Source organism: Enhydra lutris, unplaced genomic scaffold (assembly GCF_002288905.1).
Source record: "Enhydra lutris kenyoni isolate GAN:26980312 unplaced genomic scaffold, ASM228890v2 scaffoldscaffold40, whole genome shotgun sequence".
NCBI classification, from domain to species: Eukaryota; Metazoa; Chordata; class Mammalia; order Carnivora; family Mustelidae; genus Enhydra; species Enhydra lutris.
The window spans coordinates 3582292-3604769 of NW_019154124.1; the positions used below are offsets into that span (position 1 = coordinate 3582292).

Here is a 22478-nt window from a genome sequence, read left to right on the forward strand (position 1 = left end):
GAGCATCTGGGGGCACCGCGGCCCTGAGTTTTGAGCTTTGCAATGTCCCGCAGCCTGACTGAGCTGGGTAGGCAACTGGCCTTGCCCCAAACTCACCTGCGTTTTAGAACCACTTCCATCTACCCACGGGTCTCAGTTCCCAAAGGCATCCGCGGTTCCCAAAGACCTCCACGGTCCCAAGGTCCCCCGTGACAGGAAAGAGAAAGGGACAAGGGAGTGGTGGCTGAGAGGAGAGGTCATCACCGGGGTCCCTCCCGGGCTTGGGATGCTCGGAGGGGGAAAACCCTGCCCCGCTTCCCCTCACTGGGCCGCGGCGGTGGGGATGGGTCTCCGTGGGGGGCGCCTCACCGTGGACGACGGGGAGCCGGCGAGGGAAGGACACGCTGGAAGGGCTGCGTGCAAAAAACTTTCCGTCGTCTGGCGGCCACTCTGCGGGGAAGACCTCCCCGCCTCCGGCCCCGGGTCTTGCCTCTCCCCGGCCAGCCCACCCGCCGCCCCGGCCCCGCAGGCCCCGCAGGCCCCGCAGGCCCCGCCCTTCCGACGCTGGCTCCCGCCGCCGGGCGCACGAAGCTGCGGAGGCGGCGGAGCCGCAGCACCTCCACGCGCGCGCTCGCCGCAGCCTCCCGGCCCCGGCACGCGGCGCTGGTGGGGCGCGCGGCCCCTCCCACGGCGCGCGGCCCCTCCCCCGGCGCGCAGGCGGGCAGGCGGGCGGGCGCGCGGCGAGTTGCGGGCGCCTCTCTGCTGCCTCTGGCGGCAGCGCACCGCCCAGCGAGCCCAGCCGACCCCGGGCGCCGAGCGCCGGCTCCGGCTCCTCCTCCTCTCTCTCCCTCTCCCCTCCTCCGCCACCTCCCCGCGCCCTCCTCCCGTCCCTCCCTCCCTCCCCCTTTCAGAGCACTCAATGTCGGAACGTTCCGAAGATGACGTCGGAGCGTTCTCGAATCCCGTGTCTCTCGGCTGCTGCTGCCGAAGGAACAGGGAAAAAGCAACAAGAAGGAAGAGCAATGGCGACACTGGATCGCAAAGTGCCCAGTCCGGAGGCGTTTCTGGGCAAACCCTGGTCCTCCTGGATCGACGCCGCCAAATTACACTGCTCCGACAGTAAGAACCCCACCGCCTCCTCCTCCTTTTATTATCCTGTAACCTTTCCATTCACCTAGAGCCACTGGGAAAAAGTGTGTGTGTGAGAGAGAGAGTGGCCCCCGGTGTCCTCCATGCTTCTCCCTCTCTCTCTAAATAAATACACACAGAGACAGATCATCAATGCACAGAGAGAGGCCCTGCTGCCAGGGTTGGCTGGCTGTCTGTCTGTGCCCGGCTCCCCGTGGCAGCCCGCGGGGTGGGCTTTCACAGCCCCACGGTGTATCTGTTTAAAAGGCTACTCTGTTGCTGCTTGCATAGTTTTTTTGGTACCTATCTGGGCCAGGTAGATGGCAATCCGGACTTGGGAGAAAATGTTGCATTGTCAATTTTTGAAAGATTTTCATGTTCAGTATTTATATCGATCTGTTTGCAAATAAACACTCTCCCTCCCCCCCCTTGACTTTGGCTTTTCCCCCCTTTTTGATCTTTTTTCCCCCCTCATTTTCTTTTCTCCTTTTCTTTTTCATCTGCAGATGTAGATTTAGAAGAGGCTGGAAAAGAGGGTGGAAAAAACAGGGAGGTTATGAGGCTTAATAAAGAAGGTAAGTGGAGCTACTGGCATTTTAGTGTTAGCATGTGTGGTAGAATCTTCACAGGATTTCGACTATAATGTGAATTGTTCTGCTGGGTACAGAGTGACTAAGGCTTGTCAAAAATCGAGCACGCCCAGGTGACTACTGCTTCATGTTAACTTCTTTCAAAGTATAAATACAACTGGGGTGGGGGGAAGGGGGGTGACTGTGGAAGGCAGAAGTTTACAGCACTTAAGCTGGAGTCCCCCGTTTGGACCCTCTGATGCGTGTCTGCCAATCACCTTTGGAGCATCATTGCCAAATGGTGGGTGGGTGGGGGGGCGGTGGGGTTCGTAATCTCTGAAATGAGGTGCGGGGCTCTCTTCACCAGCATCCCAGCCTTCCTTGTGGGCGAATACACAACAGCTTAATGAGCCCCACATGGCCGGTCATTCCAGCAGCTACTTCTCCACTCTCCACTGAAAACCATTGTACATGGCAGACCTTCGCAGCAAGTTGCGTTCGGCCCACTTTGCGTTTGGTCACAGATGGCTGTGCGGCAGGGAGGGCTAGGGGTGTATGTGTGTGCAACCCCCAGCTGGTTGCACATCTCTGTTTCCCTAGCCTGGAAATACAGCCCCCAAAAGGGGACACAGTGAGGAGATAGAGGTCATCCCAGACAGAGGCAGGGGAGGGAAGCCACAGCCTGCTGGAACTGGGCGTCAAACACACATGGTCATCATAAATAAATCATATCCTGGTTGCGTTTGCAGGCCTGCTGTATGTAACTCTGGCCTCTGGGCTTCACGTGGAAGCAACTCCAGAGGCCACTTTCTGTTGAACAAATGGATGGGTTCATTTGAATTGCGATTTACTCACTAGTGTCTTGTAAACATGGCTGGCTCAAATTGGGGTGGGAGGAAGGCATGAGGGGGCAGAAAAGGTTGGTGGGAAGTGTTGAAGGAGTTCAGCCATCACTAGGCCGTGGGAGCATTGCTCATCCAGAACGAATGGAGGAAAGGCCAGTCAGACTCCCAAGAATGGTCTCCCTCCTAAACCAGGATATCACCCCGGAAGGCAGTTAAAACCTACTTGGAAACGTTTTGTGGATCAGTACCTGAGATGGTCTGGGTTTCTGGGCCCAGGGATTTCCTGACCATCCAGCCAGAGGAGAATCTGTACCTTAGAAAAAAGAGCATGGAGGTTAAAATATTCAAGGACAGTTCTCTAGCGTAGTGTTCCTGCTAATTAATCACTTCGGGAACGAAACCTTATTCTAAAGATGTTTCTTCTAAATATCTTAGTGTGATCCCTGCCATGTGTCTCCAGGATGCACGAGGGAACGATGTCAAGTGGAAATCTTACAAGTGGCAGCTTATTGGTGCTAAACGTCCATGTGTGTTGGCAATGGAACGTATCTCTCGAAATTGGTTTTCTTTACAAACTCTTGAGATCTTTAAGAGCTCATGGGACTCCATTGTCAGATCACCGGCCATGAAAAGGTTTCCACAGAGGAAGATGAGGTTGTGAAAACCTTTGAATAAGTTGAGTAAAGGTCATGGTGTGTCACCGATTGGTACCTTTCAGGCCTGGGCGGCAGATTCTGACCATACCCACCCAAAGCTCGTATTCTGCCCCCTCCTTCCTGCATCTGTCTCAAAAGCCTGTTGTTCACAGATTCTCTTTGCCTCTTGGGAAACAGATTCTTTTAAGGAAAAATGAAAAGCTCTCCTTTCCTCAGAAGTCACAAGTGGTACATCCTGCTTATTACAGCCTTTGTCCTATAAGGTACAAAGATTTAGCTCCTAATTATATGAGTTTGCATTAAGATCGCCCACTGTTCGGTGTAACGTGCGATTGCTGAGTTCACCAAATAGCCACACATGGGCTGAAATCTCTTTGTTCCTGGGCCTGGTGGAGCAAGCTTGGCTTAGCAGTGCCCGAAGGTCTCCCTGGTGTGTGCATACGGTTGTCTGCAGAGGTGGAGGATACAGTAGTCAATATCTATCACGACCCATCCCCACCCCCGCCATCATGGTGAAGAATCAAAAGGTCACGCTGGGACTCTGTATTGGTATGTTTGGTTGCCGGGATCTCCAGAAACACTGGTTGCATTAGTCTTGCCACGGGCCTTCTTGTCAGAGTCACCACATGGGTGACCTCCAGATGGATATGGGTTTGTGGATGGGTCTCCAGGACGCAAAGTGACCTAGGTGTGATCGTTGTTTACCCATGTGTGGGAAGCGTACAGATTGGCCGTGACGCTGTTGGGAGGAAGTAGGTCTTGAGAAGAAGTTTGGGCTTTGATGGCAGTGAATGGGTGGGGAACGCCAAGTGAGAAATCAAGGGCTGTGATCCATAGTTGAATATACTTTAAATTGTGGTGAAAGAACTGTAATGTGAAATTTACCATTTTAACCATTTTAAATAGTATAATTCAGTGGTGCTAGGTGCATTTACAATGTTGTACAGCCATCATCTCTGTACGTTTCCTGAACTTTTTCATCATTCCAGCCGGGAACCCTGCAGCCTTTATACAGCAATTCCCCATTGCCCCTCCTCTCAGCCCAGGAAACCTCTGTGCTACATTCTGCCTCTAGGAAGATGCCTATTTTAAATTCTCTCTCTCTCCCTCTCCCACTCCTCTTTTTCTCTCCTCCCCCTTCTCTTTCTCTCTCTCTCTGAAATGCAGTATTTGCCTCTTTGTGTCTGGCTTATTTCAGTTAGCATGACATTTTCATCATTTATCCACACTGTAGCAGGTGTCAGAATTTTTTTTCCTTTTTACGGCTAAATAGTATTCCATGGTGTTTATAGACCCCGGTTTACTTGGGCAATCATCTGGTGATGGGCATTTGGCTTGTTTCTGCCTTTCGGCTATAGTGAATAACGCCGCTGTGACCGTTGTTGTGATATGGGATATTTTATAGATGAAGCTCAGGGAGGAAAGTTAGGCTGGAAACGTGAAAGAAGAAACACTTTGCTTTCTGCCTGTATTTGGCCACAGCGTCAGAAGACCCAGGAAGGACTTGCCGGCGTCTGGGATAGCCTGGTTATTGGAATGTTCTTCCTTCTTCCTTTTAGATTTTATGGCTTCGGTTCTCCACCTGTATCAGTAGGAAACATTAACCGGATGCTTCGGAATTTCTGTAGTGAATTCTTCGCATTCATGTTGTTATTTCATCCAAAGTTTGCAAAAATCACAGACGAGGAATTTGGCAAAACACCCTCAAACCTTGCCAGCTTATCACCTGGGTTCAGAAGGTGTTGCGAACTGCGTGCTTGGATATGGTGACCGGGGGTTACGCCGAGAGCGGCCTGGAGTGCCCACAGAGCAGGAGAGAGGGCTCTGGGGCAGCTTCCTGAAGTACCCCTGTATGACCTTGGGAACATCGGCTCCCTTCTCCAGGCCTCTCCTCTCACTTGTAAAGTAAGGGAGTGGGATGACACGTCCCCCAGGGTCCCTTTGAGACGGCTGACCCTGACTCTCTCTACAGAATGTACCTCTGTTTGAGATCCAGTCATACCACTCCAGGCTGTTTTTTAAAGAAACAACAGCCCTCGCCTTAAAAATATCTCAGCTAACTACTACACACTGGGTCTGTTTTCTCATTTTATAATCTCTTGGTGGCAAACATTACTGTATCTCCTACACAAGCAAATAGTTTGTGAAGAGTGTGTGGCCTTTAGCCATCTGAGAACACTGAGGGTCTGAGTTTCAAAACCCAGGCTCATGTGTCCTCCCGAAGTAGAGAGTAAGCGGACCTCAGTCAGCCTGGACCATTGAGGCACTGACATTCCTGCAGGGGGAGAAGGGTCCCAGAAACCTTTTTAGTCTAATCTAAAGATGTGAAATTCATCCATGATAGAAAATTCCAAGGAAGGCCATTCATCTAGCTAACCTTTTAAAATAATTTTCTCCCTCTAGCTTCATAGATTTATCTGAAGACTTTTTTTCCCCAGCTAATTGGGAAAAAGCTCTGTGATTTAGAAGGATGGTCTTTGTTTCTCATTGGCTCACCTGAACTTTTTTTTTTTTTAAAGAATTTATTTATTTATTTGACAGAGGGAGAGATCACAAGTAGGCAGAGAGGCAGGCAGAGAGAGAGAGGAGAAAGCACACTCCTTGCTGAGCAGAGAGCCCGATGTGGGGCTCGATCCCAGGATCCTGAGATCATGACCCGGGCTGAAGACAGAGGCTTAACCAGCTTAGCCACCCAGGCGCCCCTGAATTTTTTTTAAGGATGTCAATTTGTAAATCGGGAACAGTGTGTAAATGGCTCATGAGTGCCTAGATCTGTATAAAATGGAGGTGCTAACAGGGTTGTGAGCACTGACTGAGATAATAGAAAAGGACCCAGCAAACAGAAAGCACATAATGTTTGCCTCTATTCTTTAACTGTTGTTATGATTATCATTTATTAATGAAACCAGTTCTAGAACACTTTATTATTGTACTTAACTAGGACTTTCAACTACCCAGTGACAAATGGGAAGAGAGATCCTGTATCAGAAATTTCATTTTTAGAGTAAACCGTGTTATCATAATTTTATAAAGCTAGCGATTTTTTTAAAAAACTGATTTCTATGACATCCATGTGTTTCGTGGAGTGCAGTTAATATGTAGTCATTTATAGCTTTTATCAGGAGTTAGAAAATATACTTAGGCAGTTTCGGGCCTACGGCTAAGGAGGGTTTACAGACATCTCTCTGGGGACTGGGGAGATGTAAAGAATAATTCAAAAAATTGATCGATAAGTTGTTTTATCTTGTCACTGAGACAAGGAAGCCCTCCAGAGATCCTTGTTTGGGTCTTTTGGAAGTTGATGCTGGTTTCTCTGGGCATTTGTCTGTGTTTTAATGTTCCCAGATGTTCTGATTTGATGGAGGTAAACTTGTGGAGTGCGTCTGATTTGGAAACTGTGCTGGGCAAGTAAGGTCTCGCCGTGACTGTAAGAGTTTGCTGCTCTCCCCTGAGGTGCTGGCGGAGTTGGGCTGGAACGGAGGAGGAAGCCGGGAACGTGGGAACGTGTTCACCTCAGGTTTAGGAGGCTTGCCGTTGTGGTCGGATGGGAGCAAATTGGAGGCAAAGGTGGCAGCTGACTGGGGGAAGAGTGAGGCGTTCTTAGAAGCCAAGCCGGGGAAGCAAGCGACAAGTGGTGGGGATTCATGGGAATCCTCAGGCAGCTTCCTTTTGTCATTACACAGACAACTCTGTATCTATGCTAATAGGAGATGGGAAGACACCAAGTCCACAGGTTACACAGATAAACCTCATTTTTGCATTAATTTCACCTTCCTTGCCCATGAACCCTACCTGTCTCCCCTTTGGCTAACATGCAGCAACATTTGTTCGCTTTGACGTTTCATGATCGTCTCTCTTGTCTCGCCCAGCGTTTGGGATGAAAGGACAGGAGAGACAGAGTGGCCTCCAGGTGGCAGGGAGGCAGGCTGGAAAGGAGGAGAAAGGCCTGGAGAATGAATAAGCTTTGTAGTTGCCTCCAACTGGTGGGGCAGGGAGGGGGATGCCAGGACCAAGACAGCAAAGCAGAGAGAGAGAGAGAGAGAGAGAGAGCATGCGTGTTTTCAAAGCCATCTAGTTTGGAAAACATAAAGCTTCTAAAATGAGTGACTCTTTATCCATACAAGCATTTCCATGTGCCTGGGTCTTCATGTGGAGAAAATGTGGCTCTGGCTCCTTCCAAAACAGGAAGCGAGGGTGGGCACACTTTGAAACACTGTATGTGAATTTGGCTTCGAAGCACGGTTCGCTGTGCTGGGCTCTCATCATATGTCATTCTACACGAGCCATTTTTTTTTTTAATCTCTAGAAGATGTCCACTTTTATACAGATCCAGCCATTCAAATGCTTATTTTCTTTAATAATGGACACAGGTTATGAAATCCAAAAGAGTGTGCCGTGGAAAGGAATTCTCCCTGCCCCCACCCCTTCCGCCATTCCCCGTGGTTTCCAGTAGATTCATACACGGTTTTTCCTTCTTGCACTGCCCCCCGCCGATCCCCAGTGTGGATGATGGCATCCCCTGGAGGTGCCACTTGGTATCCCACCGTAACCACTCATCTTGCAGAGTGGTCCGTGCCCTTCCACGAGGAGCTGCCACTTTCGCCTTTTGGTGCCTGGGCGGTAGGATGATCACTAAAGCCTCTGAGTGTCTTGCTGAGTTTTTAATACCCCCTCCTGCATTCTTGGCCTCTGCCGTGCGTTGGAGACCGAGCGAGCTCTTGCAGCGCGTCAGCCCTGGGCTGGGCCTGGGGAGACAGCCATGAAATAGCACAGCCTCTGCCTCGTGGCACTGCCACAAAGTTGTTGTGACTGCGGTGTGCGTTCTGAAAGGGAACATTGGGGTGCCGTTGAGCGGCATGTTGGCGGGACCTCATATTAGGGGCTCAGTAAAGGCCTCCCTCTGGGGACATTTTATGTGTGCCAAAATCTGGAGGACAAATGGAAGTCTCCATGTGCAGGGCTGGCCAGGACAGAGTTAAAGGAAGCAACACGTGCAAAGGCCCAACACGTGAGAGAATATAGAATGTTCTAGAAACAAAGAAGTCTGTCCCTAGAGGGATGACAGCAGAGCAGAGAGTTCTAACAAAGTTTCCCAACAGTGGCACTCCTTCTTTGTGGTGGGGGACCATCCTGGGCATTGCAGGCTGCTTAGTGGCATGTCTGGCCTCTACCAGTAGAGTCCAGTGGCTCCTGTCTCCAAGACATCTCCAGACATTGCCAAAGTTCCACTGGGGCGTGGTAAAAATGACCCAGATAGAGAATCACTGCTGTAGGAGGATGCTGGAAAAGAAGACAAAGGAAAGTAGACTTAAGATTTTCACAGAAATATTCTGTTCCTGCCTGCCTCTGTCTTAGGCCTACATCCCAGGCGGGGTGGGGGTGGGGTCAACCCCAGTGAACACCTGGCAGGTGTCTATGTAGCCGTGACATCCCTGGGCCCTGGGTTGCATTTAGGAGGAGCTAAAGAGAGCGGACTCGCTCCCTCCAGGAGCTCTCCTCCTAAGGTATCCAGGATGGCTTCTCCAAGCCTTCAGTTCCATTCTGTCATAAACGGTGACAGTGGTGAGATTCAGGTTCTAATTCTGGGTGGCCCAGCCCTCCCTTGCTGTGGGTAGAGGAGACCCCAAGGCGCCAATTCCGATAATGGTGAAGCATTAAGGATCTCGGAGTATGTTTAAAGTCAGGCTGGAAATATAACTGGCTTTCTGTGCAGCTTGATTACCCACGGGATTTGTCTGAAATGGGGATGCACATGACAGAGAGCAAAGCAGCTAGCTTCAGGATTCCCATGTTCAAGATGAGGAGATAGGTGGGCAGAGGAGGTCTCATTCCTGAGGGCTTCTGACCTGGGTGTCAAGTGGTCTGTGGCATTACTTAGAACTGGAAGGCCATGTTCACTGCAGCCGGTAGTTATCAGGGGTTGGCCGGCTCTGCTTCCACAGTAATTTAGAAGAGTGAGGCCAATTCCATTCCTGCTCGCTCTTCTGTGTATGTGTGTTTCTGTCCTTTGGACTAACCTGTCCTTCGCAACACTTCATTTCACTCTTGACATCCTTCAGAAGTAGACCTAAGGTGATAGCAGACACAGTAAGACCCTGCCCTAGTCAAATCCCCTTTACCCACGGACCCCGTGGGCTGAGGTAGCCCAGTCCTTACACCTGCACGCTAGGGTCATTTAGTGACCACAGTAGGAGTGATGTCCCCACGATGGTGACTTAGGTCGTTCCTGACCTCACTCCTCCTCACAAGAACAGCTAACAACTATTTGTGGATCAGACACCACAGGGAGAATCTGAGAATGTGGCGGGGGGCAGTGGCTGAGGCGCCCCCTGTGCCACAGAGAGCAAGACAGACAGCACAGGAGGGTAGGAGAAGCACTGCTCACTGCCCGCAGTGGCCTTCCCCAGGCTGGCACAGCACCACACGGAGAGGGCACCTTGTGCCCAGGCTCCTTTCAGGAGAAGAGAGCCCTGGGTCGGGGAAACATCCAGCTCTTGGGAGTGCCCTCTCTGATCTCACCTCACAGTGGGAGTCTGTGGGGCTTGATTCCTGGGAGTCCAATTGTGAATGTAATAATCCAATGTAGCCATAATGGAGAGGAAGATGGTTAGCCAGTAGGTTGGCCTTTTTCCATATTGTGGAAACCGAATGTCAAAGACTGACTTCCACGTCTCTCTCTCCTGAAACTCCTGGTGCAATGTTGTGGCGATGACATGCTCCAGCCAATGCTGTTTGGCTGGCATCCTCTCACTCTCTCCTGTGGCAGAGCTCAGACTGGCCACTTCAGCCAAATGGACCTGGCTTGAGACCCTGAGGCACTTGAACTAATGAGGGGAGGCTAGGAAATCCCTTCCTGCAAGTGGGCTGAGCCCAAGGAGCCTTAGTATTCAGGGGCTACACTTGGCTCGCCCAGTTGCCTCTAAGCAAAGCTGGAGTCCCACTGTGAAGAACGCTTTTGTTTTTAGGCAGATGTTTTATCCTCGTACCTGCGGTTCATAACACAATCCCACTTGCCAAGTTTAAAGGATCAGGTACTTAAAGAAAAAAGGAAGCCCAGTAAGTACTCCCGAGAGCAGGACAAAGTGGTACTAGGTCACCAGAGTGGGGAGGATGAAAGTGACTGCGTGACGGAAGGAGTGGTCGGTATGTCTACTCCGTGGAGCTAGATGGGGTTCTCTGGCGGGAGTGGGGGACTGCACCTGCACACCCGGCGTGGGGACACAGGGCACCCAAACCCATGCCACAAACCAGGGTATAAAGATGGTTGAGACACGTTCCCAGCTTGGTCCTATCAGACTAAAGTAGAATCTGGCTCTTTCTAAGAGTATATTGGCATGGGGTGCCTGGGGGGCTCAGTCGTTAAGCGTCTGCCTTCAACTCATGTCATGAGCCCAGGGTCCTGGGATTGAGCCCCCGCTTGGTCTCCCTGCTCAGCGGGAAGCCTGCTTCTCCCTCTCCCTCTGCCCTTCCCCCTGCATATGTGCGTGCACACACTCTCTCTCTCTCTCAAATAAATAAAATCTTTAAAAAAAAAAAAAAAAAAGAGTATTTGGGCACAGAGGGGCCGAGACTGTATGTTGCACTTACAGAGGTTCCGAAAGTAGTTAAATTCACAGAGACGTAGTAGAGTGCTGGCTGCCAGGGGCAGGGGGAGGGTGGGGAAAGGGAGACTTAGTGTTTCATGGGCACAGAGTTCCAGTTGGGAGAGATGACTAAGTTCTGGAGAGGGATGGTGGAGACAGCTACAAGCCCATTTGAACATACTTCACGCCGCCGAACTGTACGCTTAAAAATGGTTCAAGTGGTAGATTTTATGTCCTGTGTATTTTAGCATAGGAGTGCATTGGCACTGCAGACCCGGAAGTTTTAGAGAGGATTCTTTAAATCTCACCTGTGCTCCTTCCTAGCTGTGGAGTGGGACACTTCTCTGAGCTTCAGTTTTCTCCTTTTCAGAATGGGGATAAGTTCTTGGGTTAGTTGTGAAAACAAATGAGATACTCTATGGCATACAGCAGGTGCTTAATAATGTAAGCTCTCATCATGATCATTGCTTTTACCAGGCATGTGGGTCCTCTCCTTGGCCTTGGTGGAACTGCCACTTGCATGGGTCAGTTGGCGTCCTTACTGCTCCAGGGGTGTGCCTGGGGTTTACTGGGGTTTACAGGGGTTTACTGGGGTTCTTTGAGGATGCCAGGAATCAAGTCACAAGGAGTTGGACTGGTGTCCCTGTGCTATTAGTTTTTATGAGTGATTACCAGTTTCGGTTTTTTGGAGTGTGGTCGTTCTGGGAACCGTGCATTGAAATCTCTAGGTCCTGAGCAACCCAGCCTGTGGTGTACTGAATCAGGAGCACTGGGAGTGGAGCACAGGAAGGTGGATTTTAAATAGGCTCTTGGGGGGGCTTTGCTATTCACCTAACTTTCTGAATCACTCTTTATGGTCTCTGAGAAATGACTCTTGGCTCTGCCCACCTTGAGAATCCTTTGGGAAGGGATTTTGAAGAACAAAAACACAGGACCACTCCCAGAGATTGTGACTCCACAGGGCTGGTTTAAGGGGTCACTGCGTGCATATCTTTAAAAATAACAGTCCTAGCTGCATTTATTGGGCATTGACCAGGAGCCAGACACAGAGCTAAGTGTGCATTGTTTCACTTAACCCTTATGACCACCCATGAGGCAATTCTTATTATCAGCCCCATTTTAAAGATTGGAAACTGAGGCTCAGAGAGGTTAAGTGATTTACCCAAGGTGATACAGCTGGGAAGTAGTAGAGCTGGGATTTGAACCCAGAGGCAGGCTTACTCCAGAGTCTGTATACTTAAGCCCTGGGTCCCAGTATTGCCCCAGAGCAGATTTAGGACAAAGGTGAGGCAGGCGGGACCCCCAGGACCCATATTTGAGGAGGTAAGTCCTTAACTATCGCACCCTGGGCACCTCCCTAGCCTCACCCCAGGACCAGCCCTGTGACAGAGGGCGTGTCCTTAAGCAAATTGGTTACAGTTTCCTTCCTCCCTCATGGGGGGAAGCCTGCAGAGAGGGCCCCACCCCCGCTCCCACCCCCAGTGACCTGCTTTCCCATCTCAGAGCCCCCCTCCCCCCATTCTGGGGCCTCTGTGGTCGGAGTCCTGGCCTCAGGGAAATCTCAGGAGCTGACTCAAACTGTTCCTTTTTGGGAGAAGGTGTTAGCAAAGATGGTTGCCAAGCAACTCCAGGGGCATCTATCTACAGTGATGATTTCTCTCTTTTTTCCCCCCTTTTGAACATTTTCCCTTTTGAACATCTTCTAGGCCGCTTTTCAGGTTCTCTGTTGTTAGCGTTTTCATGAAGGGTGCACTCCTTCCGATGATGGAAAGAAGATAGCTTTTCAATACCCTCCGCCTTAGAGGTGTCCTGTTGATGGGTGACGCGCCCGCTAAGTGGGTGTGAAAGACCTTTGCTTCCGCAGCCACACTGACACCCTCCTTGTCACCAGCTCCAAGGGGACTGGAGCAGCCGAGAAAGGCACAGAATGCCTCTCTCATAGGAGGCCAGGGCCAGGGCCATGGGGTGACATCTGGTTCTGGGACTTGGGTTCATCTACTTTCCGTTAACCTGGGCACTTGGGCTTTTGTGCGTGATGACCTGGCTGGTCCCTAAGGAGCTGGTGTTTCTCTCTCTGCTTCTCTCTGTCTCTGTCTCTCTCACTCACCCTCAGTGGTTTCACAGATAAGAGCTCTTGACATGTGTTTTCTCTTCAGTATTGTCCCCACTCCTGCTTGGTCACCTCTTCAGTGTGGGGTTTCAGGTGGCCTTTGACAGACCCCAGACCCCTTGGTCTGCCGGCAGGTGACCTGACCTCTCTGGCAGGGGCCGGGAGCATGTGGGTTGGAGCACCTTCCACACGCAACAGAATCTGCCCCAGGCTGGCTTGGAAGAAAGACAAACATGGGGAAGCGAAACCAGTCGCATGTGGGTAAGGTTGACTCCATTTGGCCCACCCACGCGTGACAGACAGCCTTGGGAGCCCTGTCCCCAAACTCCAGGCTTCTTCTGTTCCTTGCATTGCATCCTTCACCTTGACCGTGGTGGCCTTCCTCACTGTCCTCTGAGAAGCAGGGCAAGGCTGGAAGAGAACACGGAACTCACATGAGTCCTGCCACCTTCAGAGGCTCAGGCCAAACACTGAACTGCAAGACAGTGGAAAACAGAGATACGTTCAGTTTCATGCAAGCGCAGCAGATAATAATCCAGCCTTCAATGGAATGATTGGAGATTTCATTAAATAGTGGACCTTCTTGGAGCGTTTTAGAAATTATACTTTCTTTTCCAAAGTCTCGGTACACCCACTTTTATGCCTCTTCTGCCAGCTCCTTGTGCCCTGTCCGCTCCTCCCTCCAGAGTTTGTTCTGTGTCAGGCGAACCCGGCTCCCTGCTCACACCGCAGACGTTCCCTCTGTGTGGTGACTCTGGCGTGTGCACCTCCAGTCCTGGCCTCTTCCCCGCGGAGTGCACAGCTCACGCCTCCGGTGCGCTGCATTGGACAGACCCCCACGGGGGTCCCAACCGCACCCCGTGATGCCACTAGGCAGGAGCAGAGCCTTCTCTGTATCTTCCCTTCTCTACTGTCTTTAGAAAGCCCCCCCATCTCTCCACCCTCCCTCTCTCCTCTCTAGAGGGATTCTCTGAGCCTCCCCATTTCTTTCCGCACTCTCCCCACCCCCACCCCCAGGCTAGTCTGCCTCATAGCCTACCTAGATTTTTTATAATAGCTGCTTAATTGGTCTCCCTGACTCCATCTTCCTGCATACCACTTCAAAATTAATCTCCTGAAAAGTCGCATTGTATCAGGTTGTTCCTCAAATGAAAACCTCTCATCACTTACCCAGCGACCAAAGCTGACGCTATATTCCAGGTCCTGCCTGCCTCACCCCTCCAAATGCCATAGGTGGTTTGCCCCTCACCGCCTTAGACAAGCCCTGCTTCTTCCTGGTCCCAGTCTCTGCCTCGGTGGGGTCCTCTGCTTCTAGAACCTTCCCCACAAGTGAATGATTCTCATTCTGCAGGGCCCCGGGCCACATCCTCTCTCTGAGGAAGCCTCCCCCGACCTCTCAGGCTGCACAGCCCAGACCCCTGCGGGCTGTACCCACCATGTACTTCAGCATTAGAGTCTTCCCGCTTCAAGGCCTTTCCACTGTCTACCAGACCATTCCACTATTGACCTGATGGAGGAGGAGGGACTGTACCTTCCCTTTTTCCTTCCTCAGGTATTTTCAACCAGCAGAGCACTTCGTTTCAGCTACGCATCCAATTTGTTTTTCAGGTCCCCATCTTGATGTACCTGTATTTTAATTTCTTTTCTTCCTTTCCTCTTTTTTTTTATTTTTTAAACTGCGGCTACATACAAATAACAAAGAATTTAACCATCTTACTTTTTAAGGAGTTCAGTAGTGTTAAGTACATTCGCGTTATGCAGCCCATCTCCAGAACTGTCGTCGTCTTAGGAAACTGAAACTACGTCCTTTAAACAATTCCACACTTACATCTTCCTTTTTAAATGCCGTCTGGAGATGACTTATGAGTTTCCTTGATTTATCGCCTGATATTTTCAAAGTTATTGAGAGTCTAAGCATTGGCAGGACTCCTGAAGTTTCTGTTTTGGTGGATATTTGGAGCAAGAATGCAAAAAGGCCCGGCTCAACTTAGGGGTCCCCTGTGAGTCCCTCTGCCAGCAGTATAAGTTCAGTGGAAAAGTGCTGTAATTTAGGCCCCTGCACAGCCAAAAGTTTCCCAGTTCAGATCTGATGTAACCCCCACCCGGCATCCTCCTTTCTGTGCCCCTCCATCTTATACTGATACTGAAATTTTCACGTGTACAAAAAAAGCCGAAACGATAATACAGTAGTCCTTCATCTAAGCTCCACTTAGAGTGAAAAATTAGTGCACATTTCTTCTGTGCTTTCCTATAAAGATAGAAATTTTGGTAGCATTTGGAAGTAAGTTGTAGACAGCATGACACTTCACCTCAAAATATTTATCATTTTGACACATCTTGGTTGCGTAACCTTGGTCCACTACTCACTTAAGTTCTCAGAGCCTTATTTTAGTATAAATATGCATGTGTGCTTTTGCTGAACATTTGGAAGTATGTCGCAGACAGCATGGCACCTCACCTGTAAGTACTGTGTCCTGCGTCCCCTAAAAACAAAGGCATTTTCCTACATCATCATAACACCAGCATCGCATTTAGAAAACTAATGTTAATCCCCAGTAGCATCTAATATCCAGTTCATGTTCATCCTTCCCCTGTTATCCTCCCAAAAACTTTTATAGCTACTCTCTTCTTAGCTGCTTTTTTTTTTTTAATGTATATAGCCAGATTCTATCAAGGTTCTTGCATTACATTTGGCTGTTATGTCTCTTTAATCAGTTTTAATCTAGAATAGTGCCCCCCATATGTGTGTGTATATATGTATGGATGTTTATGTATATATTTTTGTGTGTCATCTATAAAACATTGCCATTTAAAATGCTTCACATTCTGCTCATGGTGTCTTGTATCTTGTTTTTCTAGGCCTTGTTTTTCCCTCATAGTTGAAGTTTTAGAGCTAACGTCTCCAAGTTAGGCTCTGCATTTTGGCAAGAATTCTGAGTGATTCTGAGTGCCTCATTAAGCATCTCGCCATGTCAGGGCACCCCATTATTAGGCATTGGTCACACGGTAAGGGGGTGCCCACCTCTCTCCCTGGCAAAGCCGTTTTCCTTCTGCAACCGGCATGTGGTTCTGTGGGTGCTGCTTTGGCACCAAGTGAATGCCCAGTTCCCCAATAAGAAATTTCATGGAATTGGCTTGGCATTGGTCGATAATCCTTGCTTGGATCACTTACTTCTTAGGGGGGTTGTAGAACGATCATTTTCAAATTCTGTCATTTTATCTACATCGATTGGCTGACATTCACCTATAAAGGAGACCTGTTTCTCATCAGCAGGGGTGAAATTTTCAATTCTCCCTAAAAAGGCAAAATACAGTCTTTCCCTCTAATTACCAATTTCCAGAGTAAGGAGTTGAACCCCTGTGATTTAAGGCAAAGAGGAACAAGGCCAAGGACTGGGCACACCAGCATTTCAATAGGATGTATGTGTAGTGAGAAAACCCATAATCAATAGGAAATCTAGAGAGGGTGAGCTTTGTAGTGCAAAACTCAGAAGTCAAGTGTGACCCCATCTTGGTTGGTAGAGCATGAGTTTACAAACTTTGAGCAACATTACCCCACACACTCAAGTGACCCTCTTCTCCTTTAATTTGGACCTTTTCTTCTTTAATTTGGAGAAGGAAAGAGATAACTACACCTAAAATAATCTTTCTGCCACCTTTCAGCTGGAGCCCAGCATTTCACCTGGGTCTGGCAACCTGCTCCAGTTAAACTGTACACCAGGATGAGGGATGAGCTATGAAGTTAGAGTAGTGCGTTGCGGACCACTGATTCACTAGGAAGTGACCAAATGCCCAGGCACTGGGCTGGGCTCTGCACAGGATGCAATGGTGGAAAAGCCCTGGGCCCTGCCTCCCAGGAACTCAGGAACCTGCCACGCAGGGGGCTGGAGACACTGACCACCTAGAGGGTGAAAAGTGGCCTGAGTGCCCAGGGACTCCAGGAAGGAAAATTCCAGTCTGCTGTCCGCACAGCCTTTGACCTGCAGGGGCTCTTTGGTTTGTGGTTCTATCTGGACCCTGGTAAAGGCATGCCATAGGAGGCAAGTTAATGTTTGAAGGATGAATGAATGAATGAATGAATGCTTCATCAGGGATAGGATTTGGACATTGGGCACTGTGTGGGGACAGACCGACACAAGGAGAGCCCTGGAGAGGGCTGTGAGTTCCCCAGAAAGTCACTTTTAGGAAAAGGAGTCATGGAGAGCCCTGGGCCTGCCCTTGGCATTGAGGAGAAATAGCTCATCATCTACTCCACGTGTATACTTCCTCCATTATCCAGCACAGTTCAGCTTCTTAGGATGTAGAATTTTCAGGAAGCATGCTCCTTTTTGGTTTGGTCAGGTTTGTGTGTTTTGCTTTTCCCATTCAGTGTGCTGGGGGAGGGTTGTTCTCTCTCTCTTTCTCTCTCTGTCTCTCTCTGTCTCTCTCTCTCACACACACACACACACACACACACACACACACACACACTCCCCTTATTTCTTGCTGCCTGGTTCATCTGTCAGTTCTTCCCCATCACAATCCGTGTCCTGCTATTAAATGTTTTAACAACTTGCCCACTGAATAAATGGGTATGGATACATATGTGTAGGATACATTTTACCCATGAGAGGCTGCTTCGCATACAGTTTACAAATAATAAAATAGTTGATACTCTCTTGTAAATTTCATATAGTCCATTGATTCTAACAGAATGCTTTCGTTGATTTTTGCCAAACTCTGGGATCCAGCCAACCTGAAATCGAACTTGACAAACAAGTATAGCTCCGACATAAGTATGTTGGTTGATATTTTCATGTAAATCAGTGGGTAAGATGAAAGTGAAAGAACAAAGACGTGTGTTGGAACTTCACTCGATCGTTGGTGACTTCCTTGCTGACTTGGAGAATAGTTTTCAAGTACTGAGAGAACATGTCCTCATTTTTTGGTGCTGTTCACAATATAGCTATAGACATGGTATACTTTTGAATAATTTTCTCCGTTGCTTTCTCAAATTTAATCACCAAAATAATAATAATAATAATAATAATGCCTGATTTGTAGCATTTGGTAATTTCCATGGTGTAAATTCCCATCACCATACGATAAGCTAGCATGCTATCACTGAACTCAGTTGGGAAGAGATACGCATCCAAACGCTGTGATATGGGATTTCCACCACACAGATACAACAGGTGTAAATAACTTTAAGAGCATCGGTTCACAACCTATGGCCCATCACTGAAATTGAGCCTGCCACCTGTTTTTGTAAATAAAGTTTTATTGGAATGCAGCCATGCTCATTCATTTACATATTGTCCTAGTCCCTTTTGCCTTTAATGGCAGAGTGGAGTGACTGAGACAAGACACTGAAAACCTAAAATATCCCTGGCCCCTTCTAGAAAAAAGAGTCAGCCCGTGCTGAAAAGCATAGATAATAGTAAAAGGCAGCAAAATAAATAGGAACTGATCAACTTTGAGTATTCTTTTTAAGATATATAACACATTGAACTGTAAGCTCATAGAATTTTTAATAATTTAACAACTGGCTCACCATATTCCTGAAAATTTAACAATGGGCTCTTGCACGCGTCCATGCTGGACCCAGCTCACCACTGCAGTGCGTTGAGGGCCTCTGTTTTTAGTGCCAAAAAGTGAGACCGTCACTAATAGGAAGAAGCAGCTGACAATGCCAGATTGGAGGGGGAGCCACAGCGAGCGGATTTGAACTACTTGAAATTGTGGTCTAATTGAACCTAGAAATCAGAAGAAAGCATTTTTGAGGTTAGTTTTCATACAATTTTTTTCCTTCCCTCTTAGGGTCTGGGTTTGTTTTGGTTTTTCAAATGAGTTTCCTTCCGAGCTGATTTAAAAACTCAGTGCAGCATGCGTTCCTTACCAGATTTTGTGAGCATCTGTCTCGGGCCCGTGGAGCCCCCTAACAGCCACCCGGCAGCTTCCAGAACCCCCACAGATGTTCCGTGTCCCGAGAAGGGCCGACTTCCTGTTGCCGGCCAGGAGCGCAAGGAGAGGTGGTCCCACCAGTTGCGTGGCGCTGGGGTTTTCCTTGCTGCCATTTCCTGCCAGTTGCCTCTGAATGGATTACAGATGGTCAGAGAAAGACTTCTTGGCACAGTGCGAGCACCAGTCTCCAGTGCTTTGTGGGAAGGATTTATAACAGGATGGCAGTTCAGGCCTACCCAGAACGGGCCTGGCGGCCGAGGCCTTCCCGAAAAAACCAGCTGCCAGTGGGGATGGGGCCTGTGGGTGGAAAGGACCAGCAGGAAGGACAGCGTGTAGCCCTTTATGTCACACCGTTCATCCAGCGGGGTCTCAGATGGCTGCGTGTCCAAGGGTGTTAGTTAAGCTCCTGTGGAGATGGGAGCACCTGGGAGTTAGGTACTGAGGTCGTGTTCTGGTTGTGGCTGGCTCTTTGGGAAAGTGGACTAGATCCTCCTATCTTTTCAAAGTGAGGTAAAGGCAGGTGGGCTGTTTCCTTTTTTTTTTTTTTGAAGCCACAATAAAAGCAGATTTAATTGTTAAACTTTTTTAAAAATATACATAGTATTTACTACTGTAACTGATTCGGCCGCATCGAGCACAAGCACAGCGCTGTGCATCTGTCACCACCAGCCATCTCCAGAAGTTTCCCATCAGCCCAAACAGAAACTCAGCACCCGTTAAGCAGTAGCTCCCCATCCCTCCCTCCCCTCGGCCCTGGTAACCTCTACTCTGCCTCCATGAATTTACCTAATCCAGGGGCCTCAGACAAATGGAAGCATGCAACATTCGTCCTTTTGTGACTGGCTTATTTCCTATAGCATAATGTGCTCCAAGTTCTTCCATATTGTGGCATGTATCAGAATTTCCTTCCTTTTCACGGATGGGTAATATTCCGTGGTGTGTGTCTACTGCATTTTGTTTATGCATTTTTCCCACGGATGGACACTTGAGCTGTGTGCCCCCTTCGGCCGTTGTGAATTGTACTGCTGTGGACCCGGGTATGGGATGGAGTCAGATGGAGGAATCAGTTTGTCCGGGATGACTCGTCAGCCCTTCCAACGTTACTCAGTTCAGGTGCGGCTCTCTGTCAAAGCTGCCAGGAATAGGTGCGCAAGAAGGCCCCTTCCAGGCACCAGCCCTGGGCCAGAGGAATTGTGTGTCCTTCTGGATGCATCCACCCAGAGTGGGCACCTTTTCCTAATTGGCACAGGGACGCTTTGCTACCCAGAGGAGCCCCTGAGACTGAAAACTGACAGGCCGGCATTCACGCGGTGCTTTTGTGTCTGGGGCGAGGGGAGGCCTTGCTGGGCTGAGGCTGGGGCAGAGGGCTAGATTACCTACATGAGGATTCCTGGGTCTCCCGCTGCCAGAAATCCAGGCCACCATGGGCAGTTACAGGGACAAGGTCTGCTGCACATCCTCTGTGAGAGAGTAGGGCCATAAGCTCCCAGTGCACAGAGCCAGCAAAATCCATCAGAAGGAGGAGGGGTATGGGGCCATGTCCGAGTGCACTTGGGTTCTGTCATGAAATACTCCAGTCTGGTTGGCTTGTAAACAACAAACTTGTTTCCCACAGTTCTGAAGGCCAGAAGTCCAAGATCAGGGCACCAGCATGGTCGAATTCTGGTGAGAATCCTTCCTGGGTCATAGACTTCTCATCGTGTCCCCACATGGCAGAAGGGGTGAGGGAGCTTTGGTGGGGGGGGGTCCTCTTTTTGATATGAGAGCCGTAATGCCATCCATTCCTGAGGGCTCATGGCTCATGACCGGATCAGCTCTCCTAGGCCCCACCTCCTAACACCATCCCACCGGGTGTTAGGATTCAACATGTGCAGTCAGGGGGACTCAGACATTCAGACCAGAGCAGGCAGGCCTGTGGGGACAGGGTGTGGGTGGCATGAGGCTAGAGACCAGGCTGGAAGGCTCCGGGCCTGGAACAAGATGGTGGTGGAACTTCACAGAGGACGAGGGAAGATGGATGGTACAGAGACCTCAGGAGGGAGAAACAGGGAAAGTACCTCACAGAAAGTGTCATAAAGTGAATGGCTGCATTCTTTCTGACCACAGATGATGGCAGGAGGAGGAGGAGAAAAAAGTGGTGGCATTTTTCCTTCATAAAATTATTATTCATTTTATACTTTTTAAAAAATTTTTTGAGAGATTTTATTTATTTATTGGAGAGAGAGAAAGTGAGAGACAGAGCATAAGCAGAGGGGGAGGGGCAGAGGAAGAGGGAGAAGCAGGCTCCCCGCTGAGCAGGGAGCCCAATGCTAGACTCGATCTTAGGACCTTGGGATCATGACATGAGCCGAAGGCAGACACTCAACTGACCGAGCCACCCAGGCGTCCCCTTCTTAATGAAATTATTTAGCACCACCTGAACAGAGCCCTCTGCCTGGCATAGGAGGGACACAGAGCAGTGACGCCGGGCTTGTGATATGTAAAACCCTCCCATTGCGTGAAGACTTTTGGAGGGCCTGATTTGTGTGCGCACACTTTTTCTGGGCAGCGGTTTTATGGCTTTCCTGAGATCCTCAAAGGTATGGCCCTCCCAACCCCCTTTCAAAAAAAGAGATGCTTAAGGAAATTCATAGCTCCTGGGGGAGACACATGTGTGCCCAGTATAACCACGGTGCGAGCTGCACAGACGGGGGATCCAAGCCAGCAGGGAGGTGTGGGCCTTGGCTTAAGGGTGGATTTCGGAGTTAGGGTTTCATGACACTTTGAAATCTCCTTTGAGGAAGAGTCCTGCCTGGGCTGGGGTAGAGAGCTGGGGAGGAGCCTTGGCAGTGGAGCCACGTTAAAAAGCTAGCTCTGCTGACATGATTGCAGTCAGGCTTGCCCTAAAGACACAGAGCTCCAGAGATGGGCAACGCGGTATAAGCCGCCCGAGTCTTATGTCTGTGTCTGGTTGCCTGTAGTGGAGCCTGTTGGTGGAGACGGAGGAACTTGGGCTTTGCAGTCAGATCTTAACCTAACATCTAGGCCCTGCTGCCTGCAGGCTGTGTGACTCTGGGCACGCGGCCTCACTGCTCTGGGCCTCCGCTTGCTAATTCCAACCACAGTCACAGTCACAAGGAGGGCTACCTCACAAGGAGATGGCAGCCGTTACTGTCCGCCAGAGGGGACGGGTCTGAGAAGTCCAGGTTAACCTCTATGTGTGCATAAATTACAGGAGGAGCGAAAAACAGGCCAGAATTTGAGAGCAAAGGGCAGGAAGTGTTGTGGGAAGGTGAGTGTGGAAGTTCCAGGTGAAGAATGGGTTTAGAAGGAAGGGGGCCACAGGCCGGAGTAAGATCTGAAGTGAGGTGTTCTGGGGGCGGAGACGGGCCTTCTGCCTCCTTTGGCACCAACTCTCATTCTCTGAGCTCCCACTTGATCTGGGCTCCCAGTGAGGGCATGCCCAGGGCCTGCAGAGCCAGGAGGAGAGGCCAGGGAGCTCACCCCCCTGCAGGCAAATGAGGGTTGCTTTTGAAACAAACCCCAGGGGTTCTGGACCCCTGTTGTATGAACAGAGAGGGGACTGGGATGTTTGAGAGCAGACGTCTGTGCCGGTTCCGTGCCTGCCTGTCAGGGTCAGAGCCCAGCCTCTTTCCGTCCTGGGAGTCACATCATGCCGCCCAACT

General features: G+C 49.7%; 1 protein-coding gene across 6 annotated transcripts in view; it reads left to right on the forward strand.

Annotated features, from left to right (window-relative positions):
• Positions 1 to 917: 917 nt before the first annotated feature.
• Positions 918 to 22478, forward strand: part of LOC111155334 (ataxin 7 like 1) — a 237836-nt gene continuing 216275 nt past the window's right edge. For 5 of the 6 annotated variants that reach the window (XM_022515484.1, XM_022515485.1, XM_022515487.1 and 2 more), the window contains exons 1-2: positions 918 to 1098; positions 1614 to 1682. In XM_022515484.1, the coding sequence (XP_022371192.1) occupies positions 918 to 1098; positions 1614 to 1682 (250 nt within the window). The remainder of the gene's footprint in view (positions 1099 to 1613; positions 1683 to 22478) is intronic. The other variant, XM_022515486.1, reaches the window with a different exon arrangement.